Raw genomic sequence first — 24,320 nt, 5'->3', positions numbered from 1 at the left:
TACCTCCGGTTATAGTGCTTCTTGCTCATCGAGCTTCATGTGCTGAAAAGATCACACAAAACAAATACGATTCAGTTTGAGCACATGACCATGTTAGTGTTGTACATCTATACTTAAACATTTACTCGTGAACTAATCAAATGAATATCCATAAACAATACATTTCGTTAGCAGGAACAAACCTCTAAATTGAATAGTCATTTGAACACTTCACATAGCATCATCACTCCACTAACAATAAGAATTGATCAGGTGAAACTTTTGTCGTGTGTATTTTTCTTAGAGCATGTCCATACATCATGGACACCACTCACAAATGCTACATTTGCGTGTGAAGAAGACATTAAAGGTTGCACGCATAGTTTTAAATAGCCGGCTATAGAGCTATAGCCTTTTCGATAGGGTGCGGCTAAATGGTCTTATGTACAAATAACCTGCTATAGTCCGCTATAGCTGATTTTGGGGTCCACCACTATTTGGCATGTCAAACAGGGAAACCCTCGGCCTTGGCGAAGGGCCATGTCGTGTAGCCGCTGTGGCCAGCAACTTCAGAAACAACGTCAGGAGGCCGCTGACCCTTCAGTGTGTCGTGAGGTTGCGGCAGAGAGGATGGGGGTCTGCTTCAACTGCCTGAGGAGGGAGGGTAAGCTGAAGAAAAATTTACATTTTCTAGCGGAGCATGTATGTACAGGGAAAGCATCCATCGTTCAACACTTTTTAGGGATCTTTGCATGTATATGAGCTTTTTGCCATCTTGTCAGGAAAGAGAAAGAGAGAGCGCAGAGAAGGATGGTGCATGCATGTTTTATATCCTTTGTCTCCCATACAAAAAGCAACCCTTTTATTTCACAGTGACATTGTAAATCACTCATATCTTCTAAACCAAAATTCCATCTCCAATCTCATTTTATATTTGAATTCGTGGCGACGAGATCATTAAAACAACATAAAATGTTGATGAATTTTGAAGTTGTTTAGTTTTCGCCATTTCAGTTTCACATTGATAGTCGTGACGTGAAAATTAATTTTCATATTTCAGCCTCACATTAATTAAAATATGTGGAAGATGAAATGGATGTGCAACTGAAATTGGTTTGGAAATTGAAATGGACGCGGTCCGGAAATTTCAATTCCAATTCTATATTTCATTCCCACATTATATATACAGTGGCATTTCAATTGCATGTTTCAGCCTCACATTAATGGAAATGGATGCAGTACATGAAACTGGACTGGAAATTGAAATGGATGCGGTCTAGAAATTTCAATTTCAATTTCACGTTTCAGTCTCACATTATATATACCAATTACATTTCAATCCCTCTGCTGGTACTAGATTTGGCATGCAGGCGGACGGCGTCCGCGAGCCCGCACGCATCCATGAGATGGAAATTAAGCCTAGCACGCTTATTAATCCATCTGCCTGCATCCCTAGTACTCCGTACTAGAATCGGAGGAGGAGGAGACCCTATGAACCTCAGACTCCAGTACTTGTAGAAGAAGGTGGTACCACATTGGACAAAACATATAACAAGACCGAGACGGACATGGCTACAGGTATGGCGCAGCCCTAATAAATCATGGCAACCTGTCGACCGCGCCACGACGTAGACGACATTATTACGATATATACGGATCCAAGAGGCATCCCGGCGAGCGGCGCCCCGAAAAGATCCACCGTACCAATTCTAACTTGGACAACATGAGCGCCTTGATCAGGAATCTCCGCCCCGCGCTGTCCGGGCTACTGCGGTCCAAGCCCGCTATCCGAACGCCTCTTCCACTGCCGTCGTCGACCGCCCCGCGCCCGCGCTGCTACCACGCGCCGTCGACGCGGCGATCTCACGAGGCCCTGCGATCGCCGCCCCGCCTTGGCCGCCTCTTCCAACGTGACTCTCTCGTCCGTCGACCACCGCCGTCGTCGCCGCATGCGCCAGCGGTCCCACTCCCACGCCCACGGCACTACTCCTCCAGCCGGCCAAGAAGTTCCAGCGACGTGAAATCCCAGATAGTCTTCGCGGGGGTCGTCATCATCGTCGGCGGCGCGGTCACCATCTGCTACGGCACCTTCGAGACCGTGCCCTACACCAACCGCCGCCACTTCGTCGTCCTCACGCACTCGGGAGAGCTCAAGCTCGGCGACTGGATCTTCACCGGGGAGAAGAAGAAGCTGGGCGACAAGGTCCTCCCTCCGTCCCACCCTGCTTTTGTCCGTGTCCACGGCATCGCCTCCGAGATCATCCGCGCCGCCGGACGCAGCCTCGCCGTCCACGATGACAATAAGCTCCTTGACGGCGAAATATGGGTCGGCGACGCGGCGCCGAGCTCCAAGAAGAAGGCTCATACTCTTTGGGGAACACCGAGGCAGCCGACGACCAACCACCTCGACGGGTTCAAGTGGGAGGTGATCGTCGTCAACAATAAGCAGGTGAACGCCATGTGCGCGCCCGGTGGCAAGATCATAGTCTACACCGGGCTGCTCGACAAGTTCAACACCGACGCTGAGATCGCCACGGTGCTAGGGCACGAGGTACGTACGTTAGCTTGCAAAAACATCTTATATTGTGAGACGGAGTACCTCACATTGGGTGGTTGTTTGTATCGCCTCGTATCGGCCGGCGGATTCTCTTGTAACTGTAGGTTGCGCACGCCATTGCAAGGCACACCGCAGAGGGGCTCACCAAGAACATGTGGATTCTCATGCTCACGGTTTTCCTTGGCATCTTTATCGATGAGCCAAAGATGATTGATAAGCTCGCCAAATACCTCCTCAGCCTGCCCTTCTCACGAAAGTATGTATCATGCAGCCTGTTGATTTAGGATTATATATTATTAACTTCCTTTGAAATGTTGTTCTTCATGCATGATCTTGTACAAGCTAGCTAATGTTACCTACATATAAATGCTATGTAGGATGGAGATAGAGGCAGATCACATTGGAATCCTGCTGCTCGCTGCCGCTGGTTTCGATCCACGCATAGCCCCTAAGGTCCATGAGAAGCTCGGAGAGCTCGGTGGGAATTCATCATCGTTCAAGGAGTACATGTCTACTCATCCTTGCAGCAAGAAAAGAACGCGGCTTTTACTGGATTCCAAGGTCATGGATAAGGCCATGGCGTTATATACAGAAGCAAGAGCGAGAAAAGAAGAAATTGATCAATGATTCTTCATCTTGTATCAAATTAAGATGCAATCTTGACATTTGCTTCCATACACAAGCACCCTTAAAAGCTTGTAAAGGGTGATGTTTTTCTGTCCAAACACTTGTTATCTTAAAATAATTGAGATTATATGAGCGGTAGGCCTTATCCCTACACAGTGATAACCGTATAGGCACATATATACATGACCTGGATATAATCGAATGTAATTTTGCACAACCTCTGTGTTGTACCACAACTCGCATTCTCTGCCGCCGCCATATCCTACTCCTACTACATCGCCTTCTATCTCCAAATGCGCTACCTGGAAAGATACAAAAAACATCAGATGCAAGCACAATACCAACTGAGCTTCCTCAACTAGGCTAGTAACGTTGTGTATAATCATACATGAATCCGGCCATATATAATGGATATCTTAAACAACGGTGAAGGAGATGAGGAAGCAAAAAAAAAATTGCGGGGGGGAAGAAGAAGCACAATTGTGCAGCCACGACCACTTTAGAAAGACTTCGAGAGACGCAAAAGGACTTAATCAAGGGCGATTGTGTGGTGTTCCAGTGCAACATTGGTGGTTTCTTAGAGCTAAAGACATCATGCCACGCTCATGAGCATAGCTATGACGATGGCGGCAGGACCATAACGACAAGTACTAGTTGAAGCCAACCTCCAATCACCATTCCATTGTTCTTGCCATCAGTGTCGGCGCCTAGAAAGGAAGAATTTTGTCCAGCGGTGTTTTCCAGAAATGCATGGGATGACAACGTAGTAATGCATGTTTATCACCGAAGTCCTATATATAATATCTCGAGTGCAGGGTGGTTTACAATAAAAACGATTGTTTCTCTTAATTCTATCAGACATATCCAATGGCTTATATGAATTATGAGTGGTATTTTGATGTCCCTGGAGAAAAAAATGTATTTTAATGTATTAATTTGTCTCTCTTTGAATAGAATTTTCTCTCTTGGATTATAATTTATTTGTTTCTTTTGCTAATATACTCCTTTCAAGTTTCATCAGTTTGATTAATATGTACTTTGAGTAAGTTTTCTTTGTTGAACAAAAAGAAAATCTAATGCCGGAGTCCTCATCTAATATGCATGATGAAGCGCTGGTCAATTTCAACTATGCAAAAGCGTGCACATTTTGAGTTAGGTACTAACTCATGTTTACTAATTACTACGAACGATGTTCAACATGGCGGAGCTAGACATAATCAGCTTGGGGGTGGGGGGGCGAAAGACAAAATATGAGTGTTGGGGCATGGAAGCTAAAAGAGTTTTTCTAACCCCTCGCAAAAAAATCCTTCACAACTTGGTTTAATGTTCTCTGCCATTGATGTTCAATGAAACAAACTATTCCTAATCCTGCATAAGTAACCCTTTAAGGTAGGAACTCCCATGACAATTCACGGGTATATGTATTAGATGTACCAACTAAAATTTGTGGACAAATACTTGTGAGTATTAATGTTCCTTCTTCTTGAACAAAAGTACTATTTTTTCTAAACATCTCTAAAACCTACTTAAAAGTATACTTATAAGTATAGCTTATAAGGTGCATTTCATTTGAGAGAAAGGTGGGTATGCCGGAGATATCCACATTCACATGGTTGGCGATATCTGTTTTTCTTTTGGTAGACTGTTTCAGAAGTGGACGACATCTAACAAAATATTTTGGGCTTATTTGGTTCGCATGATTCTATAAACACAAGAAGTGGAAAATCACAGGTTAGAATGACATGGCATATTGAATCCTATATAGGAATAGAAAACACATGATTTTGTAATCAAAATTGTTTGGTTGCTTAGGATTGGCATGTCAAGTTGCTTTCTCAGACCCCAACATAAACCACCTTATCCTCACTTAGATTGTTCTTTTGGAATTTTCTACAACATTAGGTGCATGGCATAGTTATCACAAAAGCAGTGAATTTTTTTTTGTAGAATTGCATGCAAAGAGACCATATGGATAGCTCCGATGGTTTCTAATCCTACATACCAAACAAAGCCTACAGGAAAATCTTCTAAGAAATGAAACCCTCCAAAATTTCTCTGGAATTTCTTTGAACCAAAGAGTCCCTTCATATTATCTCTTCCTGAGACAACATGTTCCACGGGATTGCTCAATGGAGCTTTTCATCCAACAGTACGTGGAATTGCGGTCCGTTCAAGAACCAGACTGGGGGTTTCGGGACAAGAGGACTACTACAGTAAGCTTAACTTCATAAGATTAAAGTATTTTCTTCATGATGAGCTGAGACTAAGCTAGGATGAATTGTTGTTTCCATGCAGGGTGAGATTGTCCTGAGAACAAATCTGCCGATCGAAAAGCATGCCAGCGAGGTGTACACAAGATCGGTGTACGAACTGTTTGTGCAAGCCATACACAAATCTGAACCTTATGTGGTGGAGGCAGTCATACCCAACCTGAGGTACATAGCACGGCATCCCAGCAATGAAGCAAGGGAGAAGTGGTCTAGGGTGGAATATGAGGTCAATGTTAGAGAAGACGGCGAAGTGTTCACGTGCGTGTGCAAGCAGTTTGAGCATACGGGGTTGCTCTGCTGCCATGCCGTCAAGGTAAAAATTCTCTATCAATACTATCTTCCATCCATTGCTACTGCAGTATTCTTTTGCTCCTACCTTTATCTGCGACATATTGCATACACCCTTCAACACCTTCATGCTTTGAATTTTGTCAGGTAATGATCCACCTGGGCGTGCATGAGATACCAAGGCTACACGTCATGCCACGCTGGACTACCAAGCCACTGCAGTGCCAGATGCACTGCCGTGGTGAACCGCAGGATGAAACGTGCCAGCAATGCAGGCACTCCGTGCTGCATGATAAGCTCTTCGGCCTAGCGCGCCGCGCCTGTGAGGATGAACGGTACTATGAGGTCCTCATGAGCGGCCTCGACAGAATGGGTCGAGGATGAATGTGTGTGTGAGCGCGTGTGAGGGTGTGGGGGTGGGTGCATGCGTGTGTGGGCGTGTGGTGTGCGCGTGCACCTCTGAATGACTGAACCTGACTGCGCATGAATGAAGTAGGGCAAACCAGTATTTTGCATGTTTTCCAATGGCCTGGCACCATGGTTGGTTTCCAAGGGGACTCGCCCTTTGTGTAGGTTGTCCGTTTGTGTCCGTCGTGACACCTCCTGAATCCGCCAAACAAAACAGATTGCATAGAAACATTCAGTTTCGTACTATAATATCTAGTATAACACATCCTTTTGAAGGAATATGCTCAGGTTCAGAGTTTCTAATGGAACACAGAGCAGGTGCTGACTTACAGCTTCCTTCTCTGAACCTTCTTCAGTTAACTGAACCCCTTCTTCAGGAACAGATGCTTCATCGTCAGACACTTGTTCTGGAAGCACCGTGACGGACTGTGACATTATCATAGAAGGGAGACATGAAGAATCATAGATAATTAGCAACATTCGCATCCAGGACCTTAACCGTATCCATCAAGCCGCGGATGGATTGATAATGTGAGCTCCGTGCTTTCACTCCTGCTACTATTATTTTCTTGTCTAGTTATGATGGAGCGTCTGTTTATCCTGGTTCTCTATTTGAGATACGCTATATTCATTCAGTCAAGGAGGATCATAATGTGCATTAGCATGTATGCAGGTGAATGGATTCTGCGGTAACAGAGGTTTAACAAATGGATTTTGAGTACTTCTGCTCATGGATGGATCGATAGTGTGAGCTCTGTACTTCTGGTGTTGCTGTTGTTATTTTCACGTCTATTTTCATGGAGCTTCTGTTTATCCGGTTGTCTATTTTAGATACACTAGATTCAGTTAAGGAGAACTGTAATGTCTGTAGAGAGCTTAATTGGCGATGGGGGCATATCTGTTTTCAGTTCAGTCATCTGAAGTAGAAAAATTAGGGGTATGACAAGATTAGGCGAAATCAAAAACAGCACAGTTTGTAGTATTTTGTCTTGTGAAGGTGAGTTGTTTATTCTGCTCTCTACTAATGAAGTTTATTTCAGTGCATGTATTGAACGTTTTTCCTATGTATGACAAGATTAGGGGTACTTGAGCTTGCTATTAACACTACTTCCTGGATCACCTCCATTATCACCTGAATGGTCTCGCAAGCAGTCCCTTCCCTTCTTAGAAAAATCATGGAACTCATCGATTCAGTCCACCAGAATAATAAAAAACGTAGTAGTAGCCAATTTTCCTTCAGAAGTTAGATGTTATATTGCCGCACTGTATAACATGGGTCGCAGAAGAGGAGGGTTGCATGAGTAAGGTTCAATGTGCCCTCCTGAATATCTAAGCAGTTTTTCTTGCTTTTACCTAGTCCCGAGTCCTAACCTTTTGTATATTTTTTTTTCTGTTTGATTTGAATCAGTAGGGCCTTAGAACCCCGGGCCAAAAGGTTCTTTCTCATGGCGTCTCTGCCTCCTAGGGAGGCCCAGTCAAGAACGAACTGTCATTGCGCTCTTCATGGAGAACTAGATTTCGTGCTTTAAAGGTACACAACCATACAACTTCAATGAACAATCATTAGAAACATATACTTTCCAAAGTACAAATATGGTATGCTACAAAAGACAAATTGCATGAGTTATTTCTTCTGCTCATTAACCATCTGTTTCACCTTGGGCCAGATAGCATCGATGTCTGGGATGTAACTGAATATGTGGATGGATTATCTTGAACAGGCATGACTGAATTTGCATCGAAAGTTTCTATGCTAATTGCACCTTCCAATGCTTTGATCACGGCTGACATTGAAGGCCTTCGAATGCTGTCTTGTTGCAGGCACCATATTGCGAGTTTCATCATTTGAATCACTTCCTCCTTGTGTGAGACCATATCCTCACCATGCTTGTCAATCAGATCAATCAAATGGTTGTTTTGGGCTTTTTCTCGTAACATATTTATGAGCTGAACATCCTCCTCAGGCTGAGAGCTGTCAATATTTTTTCTTCCACTTACTATTTCCATGAGAACAACTCCAAAGCTGTAGACGTCAACTTTTTCAGTGATTCGCGAAGTTAACCACTCAGGTGCCAGATATCCAGGTGTTCCTCTCATCATAGTCATTACCTTACTTTGATCCCTATTTATTAACTTACAAAGCCCAAAATCAGCCACTTTAGCATTGAATTTGCCATCCAAGAGAATGTTTTGTGGTTTGATGTCCAAATGAGCAATTATATGCCTGCACTCCTCATGAAGATAACATAGGCCTTTGGCAATACCCAGAATGATCCTCCACCGGGTGCACCAATCAAGAGGGGCATTGTTATGGTGGTAATAGATCCACCTATCAAGCGACCCTCTTGACATATATTCATACACTAGAAGCCTCTCAGATTTCTCTGCGCAGAACCCAATCAACCTGACAAGATTGATATGTTCTATGCTGCCAATAGTCTCTACTTCTGCCAAGAACTCTTTCTTGCCTTGTCTGGCACCTTCCAAACGTTTCACCGCAACTTTCTCTTCACCTAATTCCCCTTGAAAAACTGAACCAAACCCACCGTCTCCTAGCTTCTTACTGAACCCTTCAGTGCATTCGCTCAGCTTTTCGAAAGAAAACCTTGTCAGCATTCCAGGCAATTGATCAAAATCAAATTCATCTTTCTCTTCATATTTCCCCATCCTCTTTAGACAAAGACATATACCAGTGACAAGTAATAAAAGAGCACCAATAGCTCCAAGTGTAGCTCCTAACATCACCTTCGTTTTGTTTTCATCAATTTGCACCTTGAGGTAAGCAGTAGAGTTGTAGCCAACATCCTCATGCTTCATTGATTGCAAGGAGAAGACCTTTGTCACCCACACACATTCTCCATAGGAATCATTGTGGTAATAACTGAAGATAATGGCCCTACAGGAGCAGCTCTTCAAGCAGGCTTTCTTACAATGAGCCATGCTTTTGGCGTTCACTACCGTGTAGTTCTTATCAAAGTAAGAAATGGAGGGAAGGGCCAATAGTCGATGCCGTTGTTTTTCTTGACAAGAGATTGGAGTTAACGGTGTGCAACCAAGATGGGGCCGTCGTTCGTCCACCGCCTTGAAGAAAGTGTTCTCATACGGACAAATGCATTGGGCCCCGATGCATATGCCATACTCCCCACAAACTGTTGGGTCATCACAATCATCTATCTGCATTACTTCATACAAAATAGATCTGTCATCCCAGTCGTACAACCTCAAGTGTCCATTTGACTCTAGTTTCATGTATTGGTTGGATTCACTTGCTGGCAATGAGATACCACCAAACCTATCTGACTGCACAAAGATCGTGAGGCTCCCGTTCATGAATGTAACCCTTGTTAAATCATTTTCCTTCCTGTGATCGGCCGCCGAGTAATAGAATGAAAAGTAGAGTTGTGGTGGTGTGGATTCAACATAAGCATATAATCCGTGTGGGAGTACTGTGATATAGAACTGATTCTTAGTCGTATTTGTTGCAGAGGCACTTGTTATGAGCTTCATACCTTCTAGAAGTGACTGCCCACGGATCAATGTATCGGTAGGATGATCAAATGACTGCCACACTGTCGCATTTTTCTTGTCAAACAACATCAGATTTCCAATCCCGCTGATCACCATGCCTGCTACAGACTGACCTGAGGTGCTGCTCGACCAGACGTGGCTACCATCAACATCACGGAGGACTAAATTTCCGTGCGAGGTAAACTCAAGGGTGGCATTCTCCCTGACAGGGTGATCCCGGTTGGCAGACCAGACAACCTGCTCCAGAAAAAGCCGGTTCCTTGCATAGCTGACAACAGAAACAGCAAAGAGGGACACGTCGCACACGGGGGGGAGGCACAAACGAACCCCGCGGCAAAGGCGAACCTGGAGCTAGAATTAGCTCCTTGTGGTACAAAACTGGTGACAGCTGGGTCCACGGTGGGCATATCATAGTAGGAGGAGGAGGCGTTGTTGATCCACACCATCGAAGGTTTGGCCATGGAATAGTTAAAGGGCTGCGAGGTGGAGAGTAATGGCGCCGTAGTTGTAAGTACAAGGATGAAGAGATTGGCAGGACCCATGCCGCTTGGGAGGAACCAGAGTCTACAATTAAGAATAATCAGTTGATTCTCTTGGCTCATGAATCATGATAAGCCGCCAAGAAACTGGGGAAGAACTAGTAGAAGATTAGAGCAAAATCACAAGGTCGCACCTTATGGTCCTGAGCTGCCGACGGAGAAGATCATGCCGATCACCGGAAAAAGGATGGCCGGTGATCCCCGGGTTGCGTGCCCGGACTCGTTGGGAGCAATGTTTTGTGATTCTGGAGATGTCACTGATTTGCTCTGCTGACCCAAGACTTCCATTGGTAGTTGCCGAGTATGCAAGTCAACAAGTCTCTGTGGGCTCCCCGTGTGGTGTACCGCTCACCACTTGCCTCTCTTATGATTAAGACAGTAAAGCGATGATGTGCTGTTCCAGTCAACAGAAACATTGATTGGTTGGCCCATTGCTAGGTAGTAGCCAGTACAAGTCTCTAATCCCTGTCGGCCAGGAAATTATTGATGTTCTCCAGTCAGCAAAAACAGGTATGATTTATTATGGTAAGAAGAAAGAATATCTCCATCATGCTTGACAAGTCTGAGCCCCTGCACTAGTACAAAATCAAGCGCATCTCTGAACTTCTTTCTGTGGCAATGTGAAACTCTGAACTTGTTCGCTGTGTCGAAACCAATCTGCCCACAGGAATATAATCTTTTATCCTCAAAATATACGTTTGATGACGAGGGCGTCTCCATCGTGCTTGACAGGTCTGAGCCTGGGCTGGTACAAAAATAAGTCTGCTAGATGCAGCTTGTTCAGAAATTCGGGTCGTGTTGGCCGTGGGTTATATATATCTGAACTTGCATACATGAGAAACCACCAAGAAACTGGGAATGAACTAGCACTTGCAGAGTAGAAATAAGATCACACGGTTGCACCTGATGATACCAAGCCTCTGGTGAAGAAGATGAGATTGCCGGAAAAAGATACCGGTGTTGGGTGCCTCGACTCGCTGGGAAAGTTTTTTTTTGGTGATTTTGGAGATGGATTGGTCTGACTAGTTCAGAAGTGTCGCTGACTGGCTAGCTGTACTCTACTGGGCCCAGTTTTCCATGGCAGTTTGTGGCCTGGATCACTAGTGTGTACAAGTTAGGAAATGTGTGCTCCAGTCAGCAAAAATCATTTAAGGCAGAAGGGGTATCTCCATCATGCTTGCCAGGTCTGAGCCTGCACTGGTATAACTTCAGTTTGTGTCTGCCGTGTGGTGGGTATCTCTGAAGTCTGAACTCTGTTCTTCAACAATGGGTAACTAACTCTGAACTTGTCAACTGCGTTGAATCCAAACCAAATCAACACATGTTTGATGAAGCTTTCACCTGTGAGGATGGCATGTGGGATCTGGAGCAACATGTCTCTTGGATGATGGTGTCATATATACACACACACTTAATTGGTGATCGATCATCTTTTATGGTGCAGTACGTCTACTTAGGTGGCAATGCCACGAATCTTTGTACCAGATTAATCACATCTTTATGCCGAACAACTCTGCAAGCAGGCACAGGTTCATCCATGAGTGTTCCGGATATGGATATGAGCTGAATACGCGACAAATTTATCGGTTGTTATTATTCATATATGTGACTAGTAGTATATTAGTATATCAAAATGTTAATTTTTGTAATATTTGTAAATGTAAGTATGTAACATTGCTACTGACCCAGTATGCGGCATAATTCTTCAGCTTTTCTTGTGAGGGAATTGTATGATTGTTTCAGCAGTAAATATTTCTCATAACTCGAGTGATCATAAATTTTTTTTTGTTAGAACCGGCGATCATCATTTTTTTTGGGAAGAATATCAAGCGATCATGAAATAATTAGTGAGTACCACTTTTTCTGAGGTAAATCGAGTGATCATGGTTTTATTAGTGAGATTGAGTGATCATATTTTGTTTTCCTAAAAAAACATTTGTTTTCAGGAAAATTGAGTGATGTTATTTTTTTATCAAACATCCTAGCCAAGAGGCAGGCCTCCCACTGGGTTGGGCTTCTGATCGCCAGCCGCCGCTCAGATGCCCATTCGCTGCAACAACTCCACAGGAAAGAAGTGGTGGTAACATTTGTACACTCTGGGGGGCAAGAAGTTTTTCCCCTAGGGCTTTGGCGGCGCTAGGGTTCCACACCTTCCTCCGGCGATCTACCGCCGGAGTCCACGAAAAACCTGCCTGATGGCTGGGGTTCCGGCTACGGGGAGTCAACCAATACCTGCAGGAGTAAATCCGGCGGAGTGCTTGAAGGATTTAGCGCAAGATCGGGTGGTGCTTGAGGATGCGGAGAAGATGGCGGGACTGCGATCTGAGGATCAACCTATCAATGAGGCATCTGATCAGTCGGGGGGGAGGGGGGGGGAGAGGATGCGGGTAGTGATCGAGAAGGGGATGGTCAGGAAGTGGAGGACGAAGAAGAAGCAGGGGAGTAGTATGGACCCGAAGCAGACTTGGATGATCAGTTTGCTGGGATGAACTTACATGGGGAAGAGATGGAAGATCTAGATTTTTCTGGTGAAGTAGAGGAGCTGATCAAAGAGGTGCATTGGCTGGGGATTTTTAGGGTTCATACAACTCGGCCCTTCGGGCACTCGGCGCTGCTGAATCAGATGCGCAATGCTTGGGCTGCTGCGAAGGGGGTCACGTTCAATATCAAAGGCCCAAATTTGTTCCTTGTTCAGTGTCATTGTCTTGGGGATTGGAAGAGGATCATGGACGGGGGGCCTTGGCTGTTCCGCGGGGCACCGGTAATTATTCAAGAGTATGACGGGTTCTCAGATGTCTCTCAGTATAAACTAAACAAAGTCCCAGTGTGGACGAGGATCAAAGGCTTGTCGCCAGGGCTAACGGCAAAGAAGTCGCTGGCAGAAAAGGTTGCAGCTAAGGTGGGAGGTCCACCGATCACGGTGATAGTGAATGAGGGGGTGATAAACCCTAATAATACGCTGAGGGCGAGGGTGTTTTTGGATGTCAATGAGCCCCTTGTCCGTTTTGTGCCAATAACCCTAAAGGAGAGTAAGAGGTACCCAGTGGCTTATGAGAAACTCCCTGACTTCTGCTACCTTTGTGGCTTGATGGGTCATATAGTTGAAGAGTGTGGGGATGGTGTGCATGATCCAAGAACCTATGAATGGGGGGATTGGCTTCTCTGGGCACCGGAGCCGAACCCACAGGCTCAAACAGATCGGGACGGGGGAGGAAGAAGTGGTGGTAGAGGAAGAGCGGGTGGAAGAGGAGACAGAGGAGGCAGGCAGGGAAGAGGCGATGCGGGGGAGGAAGAAACAGAAGAGCAAGAGATTATGCAGGAGAAGAGGATGCGAGATACCAGCCGGGACATCAGGGAGTAGTGGAAAAAAAATTCGTAAGAGGCTGGTCTCTTCTGATGGCACGCTAAATGTTAGAGGGCAACCCGTCCCTAATCTTGCAGGCAAAGTGGCGGATATTGTCCTTTTACTGGAGGGAGGCTCAACCTCAACAGATAATGATGGAGGGCAGAAGACACCGGGGAAGGTACCGATAGTGAAGAGAAGGAAGCAGGGTGAGAAAGGAGATGTCCGACAGGATGAACTGATGACGGAGGCAGCCTCCCACGAGGAGGACCGCCGAGCCAAATGAATGCTTTGTGTTGGAACTGTCGCGGTTTGGGCAACACCGCGACAGTTCGGGAAGTCCGTGATCTCACGGCAAAATTTGCCCCGGCCATGTTGTGCTTAGTAGAAACTCAATTGTCGAGCGCACGTGTCGAGATTTTAGCTCAATCGTTCGGATATGATAGATCCTTTTCTGTTAGTAGCTCAGGACGGAGTGGAGGTCTTGTAATTTTCTGGAATGAATCAATAAAGCTAGAAGTTACCGGCTACTCGAAATATCATATAGACACTAATATATCTGATCTTGGACCTTCGCCATGGAGGTTAACCTGTGTGTACGGAGAAGCACAGGTGGCGGAACGATATAAAACATGGGACACGATGTGCTCTATTTCGGCGGCGTCAACGCTGCCTTGGGCAGTGTTGGGAGATTTGAATGAGGTTCTAATTCAGTCAGAACATGAAGGAGTCAACTTGAGAGGCCAAGGGCAGATGGAGGGATTCAGGGATGCCCTAGATGTTTGTGGCTTGATGGATCTAGGCCACAAAGGAAGATGGTGGACATTTCAGAAGAGGGTTGCAGGTGGGACTTACACAAGAGTCTGCCTCGACCGAGCAGTCGCAGATGCAGCGTGGAGTTCCCTTTTTCCGCTCGCGGAGGTGAGCAATGAGACTGTAGCGTGCTCTGATCACGGGCCTATAGTGCTGAAGCTATTGGATGATGAGGATGCGAGGAGGAAGCCGAAGAGCTTCAAGTACGAGGTAATGTGGGAGAGACACCCAGAGTTACATTCATTCATAGAAACGAACTGGAATGGCAAACCTAAGGGTTTTTCGGCAATTGAGGTCATAGATAAACTTAAAGATCTCAGCGAACATTTATACAGCTGGGATAGGCATACTTTTGGTAATGTAAAGAAGGAGATCAAGCAACTCGCGAAAGAGCTTGAGGTGTTAAAGAACGTACCAGGAAGAACAGAACCGAGCCATCTTGAAATCAAAGTGGTTGACAGACTGGTCGAGCTATACCACAGGGAAGAGATCATGAGTAGGCAGCGGTCGCGAGTAGACTGGCTTACTTATGGTGACAGCAATACAAAATATTTCCAGCAAAGAGCATCGATGCGAAGGAGAAAAAACAAGATCACGGCCCTGGCTAGGCTGGATGGGCAATTAACGGAGGATGCAGAAGAGTTAGAGGGTATGACAAATGAATTTTATAAAGGCCTCTACACCTCAGAGGGATGCAACAATATGCAAGAGGTTTTGGACTCGGTTCCGGTGAAGGTGACGAATGATATGCGAGCACAACTGGACGCGGTGTATACGGAAAAGGAGGTCAAATCAGCACTTTATCAGATGTTTCCTATGAAGGCGCCGGGCCTGACGGATTCCCGGCACATTTCTTTCAGAAGCATTGGGGGGTCTGTGGAGAAGAGGTGACTAAGGCAGTGCTGGCGATAGTCGAGGGAAACGAAAGTGCAGAAGGTATTAACCAGACGTATTTGGTCCTCATACCGAAGGTAAAAAACCCTTCTCACTTATCACAGTTCCGACCGATCAGTTTATGTAATGTGCTTTATAAGATAGCTTCTAAAGTTATCGCCAACCGCCTGAAGAATGTGCTCCCTGAGATCATTTCAGCTGAATAATCGGCCTTTGTTCCCGGCCGTTTAATCACAGATAACATCATCATAGCATATGAATGCTTGCATTTTATGAAACGCAATAAAGCTATCAAACACAGACATTGTGCTCTTAAATTGGACATGACGAAGGCATATGATAGGTTGGAATGGGAATACTTACGAGCTATCATGCTGAAACTGGGGTTTTCTCAGAGATGGGTTGATATTGTTATGAACTTGGTCACATCAGTCTCTTATTCAGTTTTGTTTAATGAAAAGAAGTTGGAGGAATTTAGACCTAGCAGAGGAATTCGTCAGGGAGATCCTATCTTCCCTTACCTGTTCTTATTGGCAGCGGAGGGCCTTTCAGGCCTATTGAAAAATTTAAGTGAGTCATCCCAACTGGGTGGGATACAAGTGGCGCCACTAGCTCCACCTGTTAACCACTTGTTATTCGCAGATGATAGCCTGCTGTTCTTTAAAGCAACCGGGGGAGGGGCGACCGAGGTGTCAAACCTGTTGGAGAACTATTGCCAGGCTTCAGGTCAGAGGATTAACACAGCTAAGTCTTCTATCTTTTGTAGCAAGGGATGCCCAAACGCTATAAAGGTTGAGATTAAAGCCATGCTAAATGTTCCCAATGAATCCCTGAATGAAAAGTACCTAGGATTGCCTTCTGATGTAGGCAGTTCTAAAAATGGAGCTTTTAAGTACTTGAAGGACAGGCTGTGGAGCAAGGTGAAGGGATGGATGGAAAAATGTTTGTCTTCACAAGGAAAGGAAGTCTTGGTTAAATCAGTGGCACAAGCAGTCCCAGTGTTTTCAATGTCATCTTTTAAGCTACCTCGGGGCCTTTGTGAGCACCTAAACAAGCTAATAAGGCAATTCTGGTGGGGAAGCAGGGAAGGTAAATGTAAGCCAGCTTGGGTTTCTTGGAAGTCTATGACTCAGCCCAAATTCATGGGTGGGCTAGGGTTTTGGGATTTTGAGCTTTTCAATCTAGCTCTTTTGGCAAGACAGTCCTGGAGACTTCTGCAGTGTCCAGATTCTTTGTGTGCGAGAATTTTGAAGACTGTCTATTATCCTTAAAGCACAATTCTGGAAGCTGAACTTGGGAATCGGCCATCACAGGTATGGCGAGCCATAATGGAAGGAAGAGATGTCCTCAAGCAAGGGATTATCAGGAGAATCGAAGATGGATCAACGACGAGGATATGGGTAGATAACTGGATACCGAGGAACGCTATCATGAGGCCGTTAGCGTGTCTATCGGCCAACCCCCCAATCTTCGTAAGTGAGTTGATTGATGCACATAATGCGGCATGGAATAGAGAAGCGCTTGATGCTAATTTTATTGCTGCGGATACCCTGGCTGTCTTGGGCATTCCGATCTGCACTAGACAAATGGATGATCAATGGGCATGGAACTTTGAGAGGAATGGAGTTTTTTCTGTAATATCTGCTTACAGAATGTTGGCTGACACAAAGCGCAGAAGAGAGGAATGGTTAGAAGGAAGATCTGGGTCCTCAGATTTTGTTGCTGAAGCTAAATCATGGGCGTCACTATGGTCTGTTAAAGTTCCCGGAAAAATACGTCATTTCTTGTGGAGATTATCTAAGCTGTCGATCCCAACAGAGGATGTAAGACACGCAAGGAAAATGGCGGATGATGGAAACTGTCAGCTATGTGGAATGGCAGATTCATGGCGACACTCACTTTTTGAATGTTCTGTTGCAAGGTGCGTTTGGGCACTGGTTGATGAAAACATACTTGATTTTATTCAAGCTACCCCGGAGCCGAATGCTAAGATGTGGTTATTTTCAGCCATAGATCATCTACCACAAGATAGCCTGATAGTGATGACAGTAACTATGTGGGTGATTTGGTGGGCTCGTCCTAAGGCTATTCATGAGGGAGACCTACAGAGCCCACACGCGACTCATTCGTTTGTAAAGAGTTTCATTGATGAAATTGCAACTATTCAGAATGGGTCGGCTACAAGGAGCGACTCGCATGCAGCAGCGAGACATGGTGTCAGGCAAGGATGGATACCGCCTGATCATGGTGTTGTCAAGATTCAGGTAGACGGGGGAGTTGTCAGAAACAGGAGAAGAGGAGCAGCTGCCACCATAGGAAGGAACCACGATGGCCAGTTCCTCGGTTCCTCAGCAATGGTGTTTGATGAGATCAATGATCCACCGATGCTAGAAGTGCTGGCCTGCCGTGAGGCACTAGCCCTAGCTCAGGATTTACACTTTGATCAGATTGTTGTTGCCTGTGATTGCAAATCTGTTGTAGAGGAAATTAAGAAAGAGACGGCAGGAAGATATAGCATGATTATTAAGGAGATCCAAAGCCAGGCAAGACAATTCACACGTTGCGACTTCATCTTTGAAGGACGGCAAGGGAATGTTGATGCTCATAACCTAGTTAAATTCTGTACTTCTCTAGTTCAAGGGCGTCATTTGTGGCTGGGAGTACCCCATGATCCCTTTGTTATTCATGTAAACCGAAACATTAATCAATAAAGTTTGGTTTATCGCTCAAAAAAAAAACTCCACAGGAAAAAAAAGCTGCCACCTGGATGGCTCCGTCTCCCCTCCCGCCGCGCCGGCACCACCGCGGACCCCAAAAGGTCCGACGACCAGCTGCCGCCACTACCCCGGCATGGTCACCCCACGTGGCTTGATGAGCACTCCGACCTCCTGCCGTGCGGTTCTACGCAGAACCGCGCACAATCCTCACCTCGCGCGACCGAGGGGTTCCTCCCGCGCGCCTGCGGCGGCGAGGAGCGTGCAGCACCGGTGGCCCGACCCTGCTTCTTCTCCAGGGAGCGTCTGCTACCCCAGGTTTGGTTCTGCTTCAACCTCTGCCAGTTCAGTAAGTTCTACTGTATTCCCCGCAAAAAAAAAAGTTCTACTGTACATCCCAAATGGAACTGTAGTGGGCTCTGAATCAAATTCGACTGATAATACTTATGCTGTTTAGTCTCAGTGAAAATCAAATTCGAACTTAATGGGTTGTGTTTATCAGCCCTCCTGTAAGTTTGATTGCAGAAACCTTGATGCGTACATTTTCACTGCATTGGAAAGCACTGAAGCCTGTCTAGGCCAAATATTCAGAACACTAGGCATATCTTGCCTGCAATTCGAATTGTTTGTCGGTACACTGTGAGTTGCAACTTGCAGAAGAACATGGAGAAAGCCTCGGACCCCCCATTCTGCTCGGTTTAATGTAGCTACTAACTTTCATCCCAATTCCCAGTTGAGTTTCATAAATTCAGCTAACTAAATGTCAACTATTTTTTATGTCAAAAAAGATGTCAAATAATTTCACTTCTTATGCATTTCCATAGAGTATGGTGTCACACCCAATCAAACATAATGGCAGGGGAGGGAGACAAAATCCATGTTAGGCAAGAGAAGCATACTCATTCAGTGCCTGTCTCACCTTGGACATATAAGATTAACGCTGGAACAACACGGTGTTCGATATGTGGATGCATTATCTAGAATAGTCACTAACTAACACAGTTTCACCCTACCACAGCACTGACAGCAGGAACTCTTCCCTCTAAGCATTGTCCCTCCTTCAAACCATCTCCTCGTATCTTTTCTGGCATACGTCACGTGGCACTACTATTTTTTTTCAGCTCTAAAGGTATGAGTCGACAACGAGACACTTCACCGGACAATCAAACACATATATTGACCGGAAGTTGTTCTTTGATGCCATCCACACATACTTCCAGAGTAGGACAAGATACAAAAGCAAAAACATACAAGTTAAATTTCTAAAGCACATTAGCCACACGTTTCACCTTGGGCCGGATAATATGGATGCTTGAGCTGGGACCGAATATGTGGATAAATTATCTTGAACAGGCATGATTGAATTTGCATCAAAAGTTCTACGCTCATCCCACCTTCCAATACCTTGATCACAGTTGACATTGAAGGCCTTCGAGTGCTTTCGTTTTGCAGGCACCATACTGCGAGCTTCATCATTTGAATCACTTCTTCCTGACGTGACAACATATCGTTACTATGCTTGTCGATCAGATCAATCAATTGATTGTTTTGTTCCTTTTCCCGTAATAAATTTATGAGCTGAACTTCCTCCTCGGCATGAGAATTGTCAATATTTTTCCTTCCACTTACTATTTCCATGACAACAACTCCAAAGCTGTAGACATCCACTTTTTCAGTGATCCGCGATGTCAGCCATTCAGGTGCAAGATATCCAGGTGTTCCTCTCATCACGGTTACTACCTTGCTTTGATCCCTGTTTATTAACTTACATAGTCCAAAATCAGCCAATTTGGCATTGAAATTGTCATCTAAGAGAATATTTTGTGGTTTGATGTCCAGATGAACAATTTTTCGCCTGCACTCCTCATGAAGATAACATAGGCCCTTGGCAATATCCAATATAATCCTACAACGAGTGCACCAATCAAGACGGTTGTTGTTATGATGGTAATAGATCCACCTATCAAGCGACCCTCTGGACATATATTCATATACCAGAAGCCTCTCAGACTTTTGTGCACAAAACCCAATCAGGCTGACAAGATTGATGTGTTCAATGCTGCCAATAGTCTCGACCTCTGCCAAGAACTCTTTCTTTCCCTGTCTAGCACCTTCTAAACGTTTTACTGCAATTCTTTCTTCACCTAATTTCCCTTCAAAAACTGACCCAAACCCGCCTTCTCCGAGTTTCTTATCGAATCCTCCAGTGCATTCAGTCAACTTCTCAAGAGAAAACCTTGTTGGCATTCCAGGAAATTGATCGAAATAAAATTCCTCGTTTTTGTCTTCATACTTCCTCCTCCTTTGTCGATAAAGAGTGACCGCAATGATAAACAATACAAGAGTAGCAATAGCTACAAATGTAGCAACTAACAACACCCTTTCGTTTATGAGCTGAACATCCTCCTCAGGCTGAGAGCTGTCAATATTTTTTCTACCACTTACTATTTCCATGAGAACAACTCCAAAGCTGTAGACGTCAACTTTTTCAGTGATTCGCGAAGTTAACCACTCAGGTGCCAGATATCCAGGTGTTCCTCTCATCATAGTCATTACCTTACTTTGATCCCTATTTATTAACTTACAAAGCCCAAAATCAGCCACTTTAGCATTGAATTTGCCATCCAAGAGAATGTTTTGTGGTTTGATGTCCAAATGAGCAATTATATGCCTGCACTCCTCATGAAGATAACATAGGCCTTTGGCAATACCCAGAATGATCCTCCACCGGGTGCACCAATCAAGAGGGGCATTGTTATGGTGGTAATAGATCCACCTATCAAGCGACCCTCTTGACATATATTCATACACTAGAAGCCTCTCAGATTTCTCTGCGCAGAACCCAATCAACCTGACAAGATTGATATGTTCTATGCTGCCAATAGTCTCTACTTCTGCCAAGAACTCTTTCTTGCCTTGTCTGGCACCTTCCAAACGTTTCACCGCAACTTTCTCTTCACCTAATTCCCCTTGAAAAACTGAACCAAACCCACCGTCTCCTAGCTTCTTACTGAACCCTTCAGTGCATTCGCTCAGCTTTTCGAAAGAAAACCTTGTCAGCATTCCAGGCAATTGATCAAAATCAAATTCATCTTTCTCTTCATATTTCCCCATCCTCTTTAGACAAAGACATATACCAGTGACAAGTAATAAAAGAGCACCAATAGCTCCAAGTGTAGCTCCTAACATCACCTTCGTTTTGTTTTCATCAATTTGCACCTTGAGGTAAGCAGTAGAGTTGTAGCCAACATCCTCATGCTTCATTGATTGCAAGGAGAAGACCTTTGTCACCCACACACATTCTCCATAGGAATCATTGTGGTAATAACTGAAGATAATGGCCCTACAGGAGCAGCTCTTCAAGCAGGCTTTCTTACAATGAGCCATGCTTTTGGCGTCCACTACCGTGTAGTTCTTATCAAAGTAAGAAATGGAGGGAAGGGCCAATAGTCGATGCCGTTGTTTTTCTTGACAAGAGATTGGAGTTAACGGTGTGCAACCAAGATGGGGCCGTCGTTCGTCCACCGCCTTGAAGAAAGTGTTCTCATACGGACAAATGCATTGGGCCCCGATGCATATGCCATACTCCCCACAAACTGTTGGGTCATCACAATCATCTATCTGCATTACTTCATACAAAATAGATCTGTCATCCCAGTCGTACAACCTCAAGTGTCCATTTGACTCTAGTTTCATGTATTGGTTGGATTCACTTGCTGGCAATGAGATACCACCAAACCTATCTGACTGCACAAAGATCGTGAGGCTCCCGTTCATGAATGTAACCCTTGTTAAATCATTTTCCTTCCTGTGATCGGCCGCCGAGTAATAGAATGAAAAGTAGAGTTGTGGTGGTGTGGATTCAACATAAGCATATAATCCGTGTGGGAGTACTGTGATATAGAACTGATTCTTAGTCGTATTTGTTGCAGAGGCACTTGTTATGAGCTTCATACCTTCTAGAAGTGACTGCCCACGGATCAATGTATCGGTAGGATGATCAAATGACTGCCACACTGTCGCATTTTTCTTGTCAAACAACATCAGATTTCCAATCCCGCTGATCACCATGCCTGCTACAGACTGACCTGAGGTGCTGCTCGACCAGACGTGGCTACCATCAACATCACGGAGGACTAAATTTCCGTGCGAGGTAAACTCAAGGGTGGCATTCTCCCTGACAGGGTGATCCCGGTTGGCAGACCAGACAACCTGCTCCAGAAAAAGCCGGTTCCTTGCATAGCTGACAACAGAAACAGCAAAGAGGGACACGTCGCACACGGGGGGGAGGCACAAACGAACCCCGCGGCAAAGGCGAACCTGGAGCTAGAATTAGCTCCTTGTGGTACAAAACTGGTGACAGCTGGGTCCACGGTGGGCATATCATAGTAGGAGGAGGAGGCGTTGTTGATCCACACCATCGAAGGTTTGGCCATGGAATAGTTAAAGGGCTGCGAGGTGGAGAGTAATGGCGCCGTAGTTGTAAGTACAAGGATGAAGAGATTGGCAGGACCCATGCCGCTTGGGAGGAACCAGAGTCTACAATTAAGAATAATCAGTTGATTCTCTTGGCTCATGAATCATGATAAGCCGCCAAGAAACTGGGGAAGAACTAGTAGAAGATTAGAGCAAAATCACAAGGTCGCACCTTATGGTCCTGAGCTGCCGACGGAGAAGATCATGCCGATCACCGGAAAAAGGATGGCCGGTGATCCCCGGGTTGCGTGCCCGGACTCGTTGGGAGCAATGTTTTGTGATTCTGGAGATGTCACTGATTTGCTCTGCTGACCCAAGACTTCCATTGGTAGTTGCCGAGTATGCAAGTCAACAAGTCTCTGTGGGCTCCCCGTGTGGTGTACCGCTCACCACTTGCCTCTCTTATGATTAAGACAGTAAAGCGATGATGTGCTGTTCCAGTCAACAGAAACATTGATTGGTTGGCCCATTGCTAGGTAGTAGCCAGTACAAGTCTCTAATCCCTGTCGGCCAGGAAATTATTGATGTTCTCCAGTCAGCAAAAACAGGTATGATTTATTATGGTAAGAAGAAAGAATATCTCCATCATGCTTGACAAGTCTGAGCCCCTGCACTAGTACAAAATCAAGCGCATCTCTGAACTTCTTTCTGTGGCAATGTGAAACTCTGAACTTGTTCGCTGTGTCGAAACCAATCTGCCCACAGGAATATAATCTTTTATCCTCAAAATATACGTTTGATGACGAGGGCGTCTCCATCGTGCTTGACAGGTCTGAGCCTGGGCTGGTACAAAAATAAGTCTGCTAGATGCAGCTTGTTCAGAAATTCGGGTCGTGTTGGCCGTGGGTTATATATATCTGAACTTGCATACATGAGAAACCACCAAGAAACTGGGAATGAACTAGCACTTGCAGAGTAGAAATAAGATCACACGGTTGCACCTGATGATACCAAGCCTCTGGTGAAGAAGATGAGATTGCCGGAAAAAGATACCGGTGTTGGGTGCCTCGACTCGCTGGGAAAGTTTTTTTTTTGGTGATTTTGGAGATGGATTGGTCTGACTAGTTCAGAAGTGTCGCTGACTGGCTAGCTGTACTCTACTGGGCCCAGTTTTCCATGGCAGTTTGTGGCCTGGATCACTAGTGTGTACAAGTTAGGAAATGTGTGCTCCAGTCAGCAAAAATCATTTAAGGCAGAAGGGGTATCTCCATCATGCTTGCCAGGTCTGAGCCTGCACTGGTATAACTTCAGTTTGTGTCTGCCGTGTGGTGGGTATCTCTGAAGTCTGAACTCTGTTCTTCAACAATGGGTAACTAACTCTGAACTTGTCAACTGCATTGAATCCAAACCAAATCAACACATGTTTGATGAAGCTTTCACCTGTGAGGATGGCATGTGGGATCTGGAGCAACATGTCTCTTGGATGATGGTGTCATATATACACACACACTTAATTGGTGATCGATCATCTTTTATGGTGCAGTACGTCTACTTAGGTGGCAATGCCACGAATCTTTGTACCAGATTAATCACATCTTTATGCCGAACAACTCTGCAAGCAGGCACAGGTTCATCCATGAGTGTTCCGGATATGGATATGAGCTGAATACGCGACAAATTTATCGGTTGTTATTATTCATATATGTGACTAGTAGTATATTAGTATATCAAAATGTTAATTTTTGTAATATTTGTAAATGTAAGTATGTAACATTGCTACTGACCCAGTATGCGGCATAATTCTTCAGCTTTTCTTGTGAGGGAATTGTATGATTGTTTCAGCAGTAAATATTTCTCATAACTCGAGTGATCATAAATTTTTTTTGTTAGAACCGGCGATCATCATTTTTTTTGGGAAGAATATCAAGCGATCATGAAATAATT

The 24,320-nt window shown here is 45.0% G+C and overlaps 3 protein-coding genes and 1 pseudogene across 4 annotated transcripts; 2 read left to right on the top strand and 2 right to left on the bottom strand.

The window, feature by feature from the left end:
• The first annotated feature begins 1,702 nt into the window (after positions 1 to 1,702).
• LOC125517056 (mitochondrial metalloendopeptidase OMA1-like) lies at positions 1,703 to 3,163 on the top strand. The gene is made up of 3 exons (XM_048682275.2): positions 1,703 to 2,530; positions 2,641 to 2,792; positions 2,914 to 3,163. The coding sequence occupies exons 1-3, from the start codon at positions 1,703 to 1,705 to the stop codon at positions 3,161 to 3,163; spliced, it is 1,230 nt and encodes a 409-aa protein (XP_048538232.2).
• Positions 3,164 to 5,292: 2,129 nt separating this feature from the next.
• Positions 5,293 to 6,105, top strand: LOC147966909 (protein FAR1-RELATED SEQUENCE 12-like). Its single transcript, XM_087530975.1, has 3 exons — positions 5,293 to 5,376; positions 5,459 to 5,746; positions 5,869 to 6,105. The coding sequence occupies exons 1-3, from the start codon at positions 5,293 to 5,295 to the stop codon at positions 6,103 to 6,105; spliced, it is 609 nt and encodes a 202-aa protein (XP_087387101.1).
• Positions 6,106 to 7,673: 1,568 nt separating this feature from the next.
• On the bottom strand, positions 7,674 to 10,525 carry LOC125515529 (G-type lectin S-receptor-like serine/threonine-protein kinase SD2-5). Its single transcript, XM_087529151.1, has 2 exons — positions 10,331 to 10,525; positions 7,674 to 10,221 (listed from the first exon to the last, which is right to left on the bottom strand). The coding sequence occupies exon 2, from the start codon at positions 9,751 to 9,753 to the stop codon at positions 7,783 to 7,785; it is 1,971 nt and encodes a 656-aa protein (XP_087385277.1). The 5' UTR covers positions 9,754 to 10,221; positions 10,331 to 10,525; the 3' UTR covers positions 7,674 to 7,782.
• An 8,705-nt stretch (positions 10,526 to 19,230) lies between these two features.
• Positions 19,231 to 22,824, bottom strand: LOC147966908 (G-type lectin S-receptor-like serine/threonine-protein kinase SD2-5; annotated as a pseudogene). The gene is made up of 2 exons (XR_015609094.1): positions 22,609 to 22,824; positions 19,231 to 22,499 (listed from the first exon to the last, which is right to left on the bottom strand). The product of XR_015609094.1 is annotated as a G-type lectin S-receptor-like serine/threonine-protein kinase SD2-5 (transcript).
• Positions 22,825 to 24,320: the final 1,496 nt, after the last annotated feature.

The sequence above is a fragment of the Triticum urartu genome, chromosome 6A (assembly GCF_056163025.1).
Source record: "Triticum urartu cultivar PI428250 chromosome 6A, HENAU_Tu73, whole genome shotgun sequence".
In the NCBI taxonomy this organism is placed as follows: domain Eukaryota; kingdom Viridiplantae; phylum Streptophyta; class Magnoliopsida; order Poales; family Poaceae; genus Triticum; species Triticum urartu.
Note: the sequence above shows the minus strand (reverse complement) of the source record. Positions and strands in the feature narration are given on the sequence as shown.

What these genes read in the sequence shown, in the direction of transcription:
- LOC125517056 (XM_048682275.2), top strand. Translation starts at nt 1,703, where the DNA reads ATGAGCGCCTTGATCAGGAATCTCCGCCCCGCGCTGTCCGGGCTACTG. An exon ending in CCACGGTGCTAGGGCACGAG is followed by an intron (nt 2,531 to 2,640) that starts GTACGTACGTTA and finishes TTGTAACTGTAG; the next exon opens with GTTGCGCACGCCATTGCAAG. An exon ending in AGCCTGCCCTTCTCACGAAA is followed by an intron (nt 2,793 to 2,913) that starts GTATGTATCATG and finishes AATGCTATGTAG; the next exon opens with GATGGAGATAGAGGCAGATC.
- LOC125515529 (XM_087529151.1), bottom strand. Translation starts at nt 9,753, where the DNA reads ATGGTGATCAGCGGGATTGGAAATCTGATGTTGTTTGACAAGAAAAAT.
- LOC147966909 (XM_087530975.1), top strand. Translation starts at nt 5,293, where the DNA reads ATGGAGCTTTTCATCCAACAGTACGTGGAATTGCGGTCCGTTCAAGAA. An exon ending in GGGACAAGAGGACTACTACA is followed by an intron (nt 5,377 to 5,458) that starts GTAAGCTTAACT and finishes GTTTCCATGCAG; the next exon opens with GGTGAGATTGTCCTGAGAAC. An exon ending in TCTGCTGCCATGCCGTCAAG is followed by an intron (nt 5,747 to 5,868) that starts GTAAAAATTCTC and finishes GAATTTTGTCAG; the next exon opens with GTAATGATCCACCTGGGCGT.